The 12,379-nt window shown below is 44.5% G+C and overlaps 1 protein-coding gene across 3 annotated transcripts in view; it reads left to right on the top strand.

Annotated features, from left to right (window-relative positions):
- Positions 1-12,379, top strand: part of UGGT2 (UDP-glucose glycoprotein glucosyltransferase 2) — a 379,277-nt gene that overhangs the window by 225,800 nt on the left and 141,098 nt on the right. For all 3 annotated transcript variants that reach the window (XM_068267932.1, XM_068267930.1, XM_068267931.1), the window contains exon 22: positions 6,496-6,627. In XM_068267932.1, the coding sequence (XP_068124033.1) occupies positions 6,496-6,627 (132 nt within the window). The remainder of the gene's footprint in view (positions 1-6,495; positions 6,628-12,379) is intronic.

The raw sequence follows: 12,379 nt of genomic DNA, 5'->3' as shown, positions 1-12,379 counted from the left end.
CTAAATCGCCGCTAGCGCAGTTAAAGTGGACCCAAATTAATAATACAAGATTTCAGAAATAAAATATGTTTTCTGAATTATAATAATAAATATCAGCCTTTTTTCAGCTGCATGATGACAAATATAAAATATTTTACATTTATTAGGGAACCCCTCCCTTCCTTTCATATTGCCGGGACAGAATCCAGCAGACTGGTGGAGTAGGAGGTGTCCGGCAAAGGAGGAATTGCTAATGGCTGCCACCTGTATAACCCTAGTTATGAAAAGAGAAGGGTGAAAAGCATGCACTGAAATGCTCATAGGCTGAAGGAGTGTTTATTCATCTTTGTATGTGTCAGAGTGGTGTAAGTAAATATTTTGATTTAAAAAAATGTTTGGTTTGGGTCCGCTTTAATGCCGCACACCCGTTGCCTCAGCCCACGCACTCTGCCGTCTATATTATGGCAGAGCTGTATGAGCCAGTCAGGAGGCGATTTCATTGGCTCTTGACCCTGTCATCACTGTAAGCCAATCCCATTGGGTTACATTGGTGGGCAGGGTCAGGAGCCAATGAAAGAGTTCTGCCGGCAGAGAGAGGGACCTGCGGTGATGGGGGAGCAAGTGGTCTGTGTGAGAATTCGTCAGTAAGCGCTGTTTTGCGGTACCAGCAATCTCTGGTCCTTAAGGGGCCAGAGACTGCTGGTACAGATTTAGTTAACCAATATTTACTGTTTTGTATACCATTACAGAGTATAGAGCATAACCGAGACTCTGAATAGCTGTCTCATATGCTTACAATTGTATTGTATCCACATTTTATAATCAGGCCTTAATTGTTTTTGTAGCTTTGAAACATTTCCTGTGTGAATTATGCAACAGAAAATGTGCAACCATTTAAGCCAAGTGTTTGGAAGACAATTATTTAAAAAAATACAGATTTAGATTCTCTTATGTTTAATCAGCACTTAAGTTACAGTTAGAGCTAAGAACAGTTATACTTGATAAAAAAAATATTATTTTCTGTACTGAAGACCTTCATGCCTGCAAAATGTGCAGAATATGCTTTGCTTTGGAATGTTTCATCTTTCATGAAGCATGATTGGATCTTTGAACAATGGTCCATTTTTTAAATAAAAAAAATATGTTGTAGTAGGAATTATGGCATATGAAATGCTAGCTGTGTTTAAGGGATTGAATAGGAAAATGGGAAGGTTTAAGTGCTTGGATAGGAAGATGGGTCACTCCCTCATATCTCATACTCTCATTAGCAGAAACAGTAGCAGGCCCAGTAGACTTGAATAATGTTGTTCACCGTATAGGGGGAAAACTTGATGCAGGAATTGTGGGCGTTTGCAGCCGCTAGAAAACTTGGACGACACATAGCCCACAATACTAATTGCAGCGCTCGGTGTGCAGTTTGGGTGCAGGAGGCAATGAGTAGAGATGTAGCGAACGGTTCCAGGCGAACATTGGGGGTTAGCGTTCGCCTGCGTCAGGCAAACTTTTTTGGAAGTTCGATTTGCCCTATAATGCACTATGAGGGTCAACTTTGACCCTCTGCATCACAGTCAGCAGGCACATTGTAGCCATTTAGGCTACAGTAAGCCCTGGAGCCCCCCCCCCCCCCCCTTATATAAGGCAGGGTCCGGCGGCCATTACACTCACTCGTGTGCCTGCTAGTGAGAGGAAAGGGACAGCTGCTGCAGACTTGTTCTTCTAGGGACAGATTAGTTCGGTTCTTGGCTGCTTAGTTTGCTCCTGGCTGATTGTTATTGCTTTTATAGCACCCTAGCTCTTGTCAGAGCTCATCCTGTACTTTTTTTTTTTTTTTTTTTTTTTTTTACTGTGTCAAACTGGCACTTTTGTTGCATGCACAGCCTTGCTAATTGATAGTGTGTGTGTGCCACTGCCAGCAGCCCAGCACATTCAGTGACTGACTGCCTGTGTGTGTGACAGGGAGCTGCACATTGTACTACCCAGTACTGCATATACCCAGTACCTGTTGTGTTTACTTAACCTACCTCATCACTGCATATACCTAGCTTTGTGTTGAGTGAACCCAGCTCACTGCATATACCTACTACCTGTTGTGTTTACTTAACCCACCTCATCACTGCATATACCTAGCTTTGTGTTGAGTGAACCCAGCTCACTGCATCCTACTACTACCACCTGTTGTGTTTACTTAACCCACCTCATCACTGCACATAACTACCTGTAGTGTTGAGTGAACCCAGCTCACTGCATATACCTACTACCTGTTGTGTTGAGTGAACCCAGCTCACTGCATATACCTACTACCTGTTGTGTTGAGTGAACCCAGCTCACTGCATATACCTACTACCTGTTGTGTTGAGTGAACCCAGCTCACTGCATATACCTACTACCTGTTGTGTTGAGTGAACCCAGCTCACTGCATATACCTACTACCTGTTGTGTTGAGTGAACCCAGCTCACTGCATATACCTACTACCTGTTGTGTTGAGTGAACCCAGCTCAGTGCATATACCTACTACCTGTTGTGTTTGCTTAACCCACCTCATCACTGCACATAACTACCTGTAGTGTTGAGTGAACCCAGCTCACTGCATATACCTACTACCTGTTGTGTTTGCTTAACCCACCTCATCACTGCATATACCTAGCTTTGTGCTGAGTGAACCCAGCTCACTGCATCCTACTACTACCTGTTGTGTTTAATAAACCCACCTCATCACTGCACATAACTACCTGTAGTGTTGAGTGAACCCAGCTCACTGCATATACCTACTACCTGTTGTGTTGAGTGAACCCAGCTCACTGCATATACCTACTACCTGTTGTGTTGAGTGAACCCAGCTCACTGCATATACCTACTACCTGTTGTGTTGAGTGAACCCAGCTCACTGCATATACCTACTACCTGTTGTGTTGAGTGAACCCAGCTCACTGCATATACCTACTACCTGTTGTGTTTACTTAACCCACCTCATCACTGCACATAACTACCTGTAGTGTTGAGTGAACCCAGCTCACTGCATATACCTACTACCTGTTGTGTTGAGTGAACCCAGCTCACTGCATATACCTACTACCTGTTGTGTTTACTTAACCCACCTCATCACTGCATATACCTAGCTTTGTGTTGAGTGAACCCAGCTCACTGCATCCTACTACTACCTGTTGTGTTTGCTTAACCCACCTCATCACTGCACATAACTACCTGTTGTGTTGAGTGAACCCAGCTCACTGCATATACCTACTACCTGTTGTGTTGAGTGAACCCAGCTCACTGCATATACCTACTACCTGTTGCGTTTACTGAACCCACCTCATCAGTGCACATAACTACCTGTTGTGTTGAGTAAACCCAGCTCACTGCATATACCTAGCATCCCCCCGAGATGGACAAAATGGACAAACCAGGTAGAGGAAGAGGTAGAGGCAGACCCAGAGGAAGGCCACCAGGCACTGGCAGGTCTGTGCGAGGTGGTGTTGCTGTGATTTCGTGCGGACCTGCCCCAAAATACAGTGCTCAGAAGAAGGCACTTCCCAAAATTGTGAGGAGGTGATTGAGTATTTAACACAGAACACCTCATCTCCCGCAGCCACCAGCGCTACAACAAGCACCACATCCGCTGCATTTGACACTTCGCAGGGGTTATTTGGTGGTGGTGGTGGTGAAATCACCGATTCACAGCCACTACTGCAACAACAAGAAGAAGGTGCAGGTACATCACCTCCTACGTCTGAGTTAGGTGGCGATAGTATGGACGTAACGTGTGTAGATGTGGATGATGGACCACCTGAAGTTGGTGCAGTTGAGGAGGTTTCTGAGGAAAGCGCAGCTGGCCAGGAGGATTATGATGACCACATATGTTCCCGGTAGATGAGATGACCAGGGGGACAGTTCAGAGGAGGATTCAGAGAGGACTAGGAGGAGACGACTCCATGATAGAAGCAGAGGGTGCTCGTCCTCAGAAACAGCTGGGGACAGTGTCCGGCGCCATGTATCGCCCGCTATGGCCAGACAGCCAACATGCCCTTCAACCTCAGCTGCTGATGCCACCGTAGCGCCATCAGCCCAGGGGGGCTTAGCGGTTTGGAAATTTTTCAACGTGTGTGTCTCAGATCGGAGCAAAGCCATCTGTTGTTTCTGCCAGCAAAAATTGAGCCGTGGAAAGGCCAACTGTCACGTAGGGACAAGTGCTTTACGAAGGCACCTGGAGAGAAGGCACAAACAACTATGGCAAGATCACCTGAGGAAAAGCAGCACCCCTCAAAAGACAAGCCGCGGAGAACAACCGTGGCAGCCGTCACAGGGGGCTTCTGCTGCTCCACGTTCCCATGGTATTGTTCGTGGCTGGGGGGAGGAAGAATGGATACACTTTTCAACAATTTAAAAATACAACCATCTAAACTTTCAAACAATTCAAAAATACAACCATCTAAACTTTCAAACAATTTAAAAATAAAACCATCTAAACTTTCAAACAATTTACAAATACAACCATCTAAACTTTCAAACAATTTAAAAATACAACCATCTATCATTTTCAAAAAATTTAAAAAAAGGGCAAAAAAACTTGCCCTCCGTAAAACATTCTTGGCAAATGCTTTCGACTTGGTTTGTCTGCCGCTGGCTCAAGGGTCCATCTGACCACAGATGCCTGGTCTGCAAAGCACGGTCAGGGCAGCTACAGCATGGGTCTCAGCAGGCTCCCACTTCGGGCCGGAATCCAACCTTCATTCCCCGCGGTGACAATGGCAGACTTGCCCTCCATAACGGATTCCCGTTAAAGGATTTAAAGTTAATTCATTTCAAATACACAGCAGGGCCTCGAAAGTCCGCCTCCTGTATTGTTATTTTTGGTCACTACCTCGGGGCGGGCGTGCATGCCTGCCTGCTGCCCTCCTTGGATATGTAGTGGTAGCTGTTTCTCAGGCTCCACACCGGATTCCATCCCTCATTCCCCGGCCATTACCCGGGGTCACAAATGGCAGACTTGAGAAGGAAGTCACACATTACCTGACATCACTGAGTGAGGAAGAGCAATCTCGCCATGTTGCGCAGTAGTCCAGCATGGCCGTCACTACACAAACAGCTGTTTGCGGTGCGTTACACAGTGAGTTTGGTGTGTCAGTGTGAAGCAGTACTCTAATTACACTCCCTGATTGATGTATACACATGCAAGATGTTTGAAAGCCCGTTAGGCCTGCAATTTAGCATTCAATGTGATTTCTGCCCTTAAAACGCTGCTTTGCGTCACATCCAGATTTTTCCCCGGGACTTTTGGCATGTATCCCACTCCGCCATGCCCCCCTCCAGGTGTTAGACCCCTTGAAACATCTTTTCCATCACTTTTGTGGGCAGCATAATTTTTTCTATTTTTTAAAGTTCGCCTCCCCATTGAAGTCTATTGCGGTTCCGCGGAAGTTCGCGAACCGAAAATCGGAGGTTCGCGACATCTCTAGCAATGAGGTTACAGCATAGATAGCAGCAACCGGGATAAGTTACCTTGCAGGTGCAAGTGTTAGCCATAGGTGGAGTGCGGGGGGTTAGTGTTAGTAGTTAGGGTAGGTTTCAGATTATGGTAGGTTAGTGTTCAGAGTTGATACAGGGAGGGTTAGTGTGAGAGGAAGGTTCGGTGAAGAGATAATAGAATACAGGTAGTCCCCGACTTACGAACGCCCGATTTACGAACGTCCCGCCAATACGAACGGCATGGATTCTGTGTTTCCATGGGAACGAGCCTACATTTTTTTCTCAAATTGGACTTGTAGTTTTTGGGAAAATCGATTTAAAAAAATTAAAAGAAAAAATGGCTTTTAAACTTATATAAGCAGGTACAGGGTGCAGAGGTGACACAGAGTGGGGCACAGAGGAGGTACAGGGGGCAGAAATGGCACAGTGTTCTGACTTAAGAACAGATTCAGGTTAAAAACAAACCTATCTCGTTCGTTAACTGGGGACTACCTGTATTGGTAAAACTACAGATTTTCTATTATCGCAATCATCCATTGTCCAATAGTAGAATATTGGCAGTATTGATGATATTCTACTAGCAGCTTCACACTGCACCCGAATTTCCCTGTTGCCCTATTTTGTTATGCTTGAAAACCTCTTCTTGCAAAGGGATGCGATGTGGCTTTACCGTTATGCCTCAATGCGTCTTTATAGGTAGGATGCCAAAACTCCAACCAGATACAGAAGAGTTACTGCTTTACTAAATTCATATTTACCTGACAGGTAGATAGATATTTGAAATGAGCATAGTGGTCGATGCTCTTTATTCCACACCTCCTTTAGTAATTCATCCTTTCTCCTTAGAACAGTGTGGAACCTTATTGATGAAGTGTAAATCTACCCTTCTATCCTGCTTTGGATTAAATAGTCTTTTGTGAAAGTAGTAAATAGGAACTGCTTATTTGAAGATTTGAGATCTGTTTGGAAGGATGCTGTCATGATTTTTGATAAATCTTGTTTATATCAATTGTGTATTGCTCATGTTCTGTTTTGTTTTGTTTTTTTGTTAGGAAATGAATGGAGATGCTTTTGAAAAGAAATATAACACTATTGGCATAGACTTACTGAGGAGTCAAGCGTTGTACTGTCGTGAAGTCCTAAAATTATTACCAGGGCAAATGGCTGTGATCAGTAATGGGCAGGTAAGGTGGATATGCTACGTATAAATTACCTTTCTTGCAACAGATGATCACTTCTAGCAGATGTCCAAAAACCTAGACTGTAATTTATCACTCTTCAACACGGAGCAGAGCCATGCAAATAGCAGCTACAGTACTGGGCAATTCTAATATGATTCATCAACATATTTTCACACATGCATCCTCTTTATTCTTCAACTATAGGCTGATATCCCTTGACAGGCAATTATGATAGGCAGTGCAGATGTTGCCTGAATATACTTGGAGTAGACTGTGTGCAAAACTTCTGCATCTTTTCACTTGTTCACCTATTCCATTCTGTTGCCCTAGGCCACGTTCACAGTGAGACGTTACGTTGTGTTTCCTCTATAACAGGAAAGCAACAGAATGAAAAAGTCGTACCGCACGTTATCCATGCATTGCGCTCTATCGCATACAGTGAAGCATACAGCCAATGAAAATAGGCTTTACCGTACCTGTTAACACGTACATTTAGCTGTAACACACTGCGTTCAGTGCGTTACCATACCGCAACCCGTTATACGGCAATGCTACCACTGCACTGTGAACATCATATACATGGTGCATTGCAGTGCGGTAAGCTGCTTTACAAAGTGCCCGTTCCACCATACTACAACCCACCACTGTGAACTAGACCTTAAAGAGATTCTGTAATAAAAAAAAAAACCTCTGGGGGATACTTACCACGGGAGAGGGCAGCCTCAGGGTCCCAATGAGGCTTCCCCATGCCTGTAGCTGCAGGGAATCTAGCGCTGGCTCTCCTGAATCCACCTGCAATCCTGCCCGACAAGCCTGACGAGGCTTGATTCATTTACCTCTACGGGATTCAGCGCAGGCGCAGTAGCGGCTCTTCTTCGTTCGGACTAGGCGGAAATAGCCGAACCTAATAGTATCCGCTCTACTGAGCAGGCGCAAATGGATTTGCGACTGTGCAGTAGAGTGGGTCGATCGGGCTCAGCTATTTCCACCTTAACCTGAAGGAAGAGCGGCTAGTGTGTCTGTGCAGGATCACGGTAGGTAAATATTTACCTCACCGCACTTCGGGGGGAACCAGGCAGGCTAACGGAGGGATGGAGAAGGATGGGGAAGTCTTGTTAGGATCCAGAGTCTTCCCCCTCCTGAGGTAAGTATCCCCAGAGGGACTTTCTTAAATTACAGATCCTCTTTAAGGTTTCCAAAGTCTGTATGAAGTTTTTGTTTTTTGTTTTTTAGGTCATGGTATAGCCACAGGATAATAAGTCTGTTTCAACTGAACCTTTTAGTGTTTTTTTTTTTTTTTTATACTAGTTGATATTCTTTTACTAATCCATTTTTTTGTGGTTCAAATAAAATTCACAGTTTATGTTCTTTAGGAATACTGGGCCTTTTCTTTTGTTTGTTTGAACTGGGTAAACCATTTGGCTTCGTAGTGAAACATCTTCTGAAATATAAAGGGAAAATGTCCAGCTATTTACCTTCTCAATGCAAAAAAAGCCACTAAGATATTGAATACATTGTTAGCACCATATCTCGCCTATCACATCTTTGCTGATGAATAGTGGTGGATGTAGCTGTGCATTTCAGTCTTGCTACAGAAAAGCTTGAACTCCGTGGGTGGCAATCTCTGCCCATGGTTTAGGGCCCCTAAAATGCCAGGGCAGTATAGGAACCTCACAAGTGACCCCATTTTAGAAAGAAGACAACCCAAGGTATTCCGTTAGGAGTATGGTGAGTTCATAGATTTTATTTTTTGTCACAAGTTAGCGGAAATTGATTTTTATTGTTTTTTTTTTTTTTTTTTACAAAGTGTCATTTTCCACTAACTTGTGACAAAAAATAAATCTTCTATGAACTCATCATACACCTAACGGAATACCTTGGGGTGTCTTCTTTCTAAAATGGGGTCACTTGTGGGGTTCCTATACTGACCTGGCATTTTAGGGGCCCTAAACCGTGAGGCGTAATCTAGAAACCAAATGCCTTAAAATGACCTGTGAAATCCTAGAGGTACTCATAGGATGATGGGCCCCTTAACGCACCTAGGCTGCAAAAAAGTGTCACACGTGGTATTGCCGTACTCAGGAGAAGTAGTATAATGTGTTTTGGGGTGTATTTTTACACATACCCATGCTGGGTGGGAGAAATATCTCTGTAAATGGCAATTTTATTTTTTTACACACAATTGTACATACAGAGATATTTCTCCCACCCAGCATGGGTATGTGTAAAAATACACCCCAAGACACATTATACTACTTCTGAGTACGGCGATACCACATGTATGACACTTTTTTGCAGCCTAGGTGCGCTAAGGGGCCCAAAGCCCTATAAGTACCCTCAGGATTTCACAGGTCATTTTGAGGCATTTGGTTTCTAGACTACTCCTTACGGTTCAGGGCCCCTAAAATGCCAGGGCAGTATAGGTACCCCACAAGTGACCCCATTTTAGAAAGAAGACACCCCAAGGTATTCCATTAGGTGTATGGTGTGTTCATAGAAGATTTAAATTTTTGGCACCAGTTAGCGGAAATTTATTTTTTATTGTTTTTTCCCACAAAGTGTCATTTTACACTAACTTGTGACAAAAAATAAAATCTTCTATGAACTCATTATACACCTAATGGAATACCTTGGGGTGTCTTCTTTCTGAAATTGGGTCACTTGTGGGGTTCCTATACTGCCCTGGCATTTTAGGGGCCCAAAACCGTGAGGTGTAGTCTGGAAACCAGATGCCTCAAAATGACTGTTCAGGGGTATAAGCATCTGTAAATTTTGATGACAGGTTGTCTGAGGGGCCGAATTTTGTGGAACCGGTCATAACCAGGGTGGCCTCTTAGATGACAAGTTGTATTGTCACTGAAGTGCAGGAAGCGCAGGATGTTCTCAAATCGTGACCTGGACATGGCACCAGAGAACATGGGCATGTGATGTATTGGGTGCGTAGACCAATAAGACCGCAATACTTACTTTTTGACTAGACCCATGTTAAGGAGAAGGCCCCAAAAAATGTTATATTCGGAAACTTGGAGTGGTTTCCATTGAAAAGGCTGGGCATGGTAGCTTCTTGGATTGGCGGTTGCATATTGTGTGGCATAACGGTTGGTCTCAGCCACAATTAAGTCGTAGAGACCAGCAATGATCAGAAAAAAAAATTGTCACTGCGGTGTGGCGGGTGAGGGTTTGGCCGGGTGATCAGAAGCCCACAGGGGGCAGATTAGGGCCTGATCTGATGGATAGGATTGCCAGGGGGGGGGACAGGTGGTGACAGGAGGTGATTGATGGTTGTCTTAGAGGGTGATTAGAGGGGAGAATAGATGCAAGCAATGCACTGGGGAGGTGATCGGAAGGGGGTCTGAGGGGGATCTGAGGGTTTGGCCGAGTGATCAGGAGCCCACAAGGGGCAAATTAGGGCCTGATCTGATGGGTAAGTGTGCTAGGGGGTGACAGGTGGTGACAGGAGGTGATTGATGGGTGTCTCAGGGTGTGATTAGAGGGGGGAATACATGCAAGCAATGCACTAGGGAGGTGATCAGGGGGGGGGGGGGGTCTGAGGGCGATCTGAGGGTGTGGGCAGGTAATTGGGTGCCAGCAAGGGGCAGATGAGGGTCTGATCTGATGGGTAGCAGTGACGGGGTGATTGATGGGTGATCAGTGGGTGAATAGAGGGGAGAACAGATGTAAACAATACACTTGGGAGGTGATCTAAGGGTGGGTCTGCAGGTGATCTGAGGGTGTGGGCGGGTGATCAGGTGCCCGCAAGGGGCAGGTTAGGATCTGATCTGATGGGTGGCAGTGACAGGTGGTGATGGGGGGTGATTTATGGGTGATTGACAGGTGATCAGTGGGTGAAGGAGGGGTCTGGGGAGGATCTGAGGGGGTGGGGGGTGATCAAAAGCCCCCAGGGGGCAGTTTAGGACCTAATCTAAAATATAGCGTTGACCGATAGTGACAGGGAGTGATTGATGGGTGATTAGGAGGGTGATTGGTGCAAACAGTGGTCTGAGGGGGTGATCAGGGGGGGTCTGAGGGGTGCTGTGGGCGATCGGGGGGGCAGGATCAGTGTGTGTGTGTTACTACAGCAAGGGCTGCCTCTTGCCCTGATGGTCCCTCGATCACTGGGACCAGCAGGGCAGGAGGCAGCCTGTATAATACACTTTGTAAACATTACAAAGCGTATTATACGCTTACTATGCGGCAGATCGGGGGTTAACAACCTGCCGGCGGGTTGACGTCACGGGTGGGCAGAGCCTAATGCCGGCAGATGATCCCTGGCAATTCAGTCCCCCAGGAGCCGCCGACGATTGGTGTTACGCGGTCCTGGGGGTGCCACTTTGCCGATGCCCATAGGTAGTGGGAGGTGGGCAAGTGGTTAAAGTACACCTTAAGGCCTCCTTTCCACGAACTGTTGATAAGCAGTGAAATGCCTCTCAAACTCTCTCAACTGCTCAATGCTGCCTGGTAACTGCTTGTTGCTGCATGATAACTGCTTACTTCTGCCTAGTAACTGCTTGCTGAGCACACAGCTCAACAGTCCGTGGAAAGGAGGCCTAACTGAGAGGAAATAGGTGGCTGCCATATTATTTCCATTTAAACAATGCCATTTTCCTGGCAGTCCTGCTGATCTCTTTGGCTGCAGTAGTGTCCGAATCACACCCCTGATGACCAGCAGAACAGCCAGGCAGTTTGCATTGTTTAAAAGGAAATAAATAATTCAGCCTCCATATCCCTCTCAGTTCAGGTGTGTTTCAAAGGGCACCTGAAATAAGGGAAATGGAGGCTGCCAATTTTTTTTCCTTTTTTAACCACTTAAACCTACCTGGACGGATATATATGTCCAGTATAGTTGTGGGGACTGCCCCACCAATTTGTTACTTAATGAGGCACATGTGGTATCATTTTAATCGTGACTAGTTACGTAAGTAAAATACATTTTGGTGTGTCTTAAAGCTTGGACACACGTTACATAAAAAATGGGTAGGGACAAACTCAATCCAACGCAAGTCATTTTCAAAAATTATGATCAAACTTGGGAAAGTCTTAGCAAAACTACAAGAGACATGTGGTAACATTTTAACCTAAGTTGTAAAATGGAGTTTAGAAAGTTTTAGGGTCGAGGCCCATGTCTTGTGTATTCTTTTTAGTCACAAACTGAATCAAATGCAATTAAATTTTCACATATTCTGTACCACAATAAAAGACTTGTAAAATGACAACAAAGTGACAGAATATAAGAGAAAAAAACATGAATTGTTACCTTAGGATCTTGGCTTTTTAAATATGTATACCATGAGGGTATATTTCTGTTATTTTTGCAAATAAGGTCTCGTAATCATCGATGGTGTACAATGAGAAATAAAAAAAAAGGCACCTTTATTTCCAAATACAATATTGTCACCATTCATTGTGTTAGGAACATAATCTAAATGTTGTAATAACCAGAATGGATAAGCAAATAAAATTTATGGGTGTAACTTGTACTAATCACTGTTTCTTGTAAATTACCGTAATTTCGCTTTAAAATGCATAGAAAATAAGGTATTTACTAAACAAAAAAAAACAATGTATAGATCATTTAGCTGTGATAAGGAGTAATAAAGTTATTGGTGAATGAATGGGAGCAGTGCTGATATGTGAAAATTGCTCTAGACCTGAAGTGGTTAAATAATACAAGTTGCCTGAGTGTCCTGTTGATCCTCTTCCTCGAATACTTTTAGCCATAGACCCAAAATAAGCATGCAGGTTAGATGATTCTGAC

The sequence above is a fragment of the Hyperolius riggenbachi genome, chromosome 2, assembly GCF_040937935.1.
Source record: "Hyperolius riggenbachi isolate aHypRig1 chromosome 2, aHypRig1.pri, whole genome shotgun sequence".
NCBI lineage: Eukaryota > Metazoa > Chordata > Amphibia > Anura > Hyperoliidae > Hyperolius > Hyperolius riggenbachi.
This window is presented reverse-complemented; position numbering and strand designations above follow the sequence as displayed.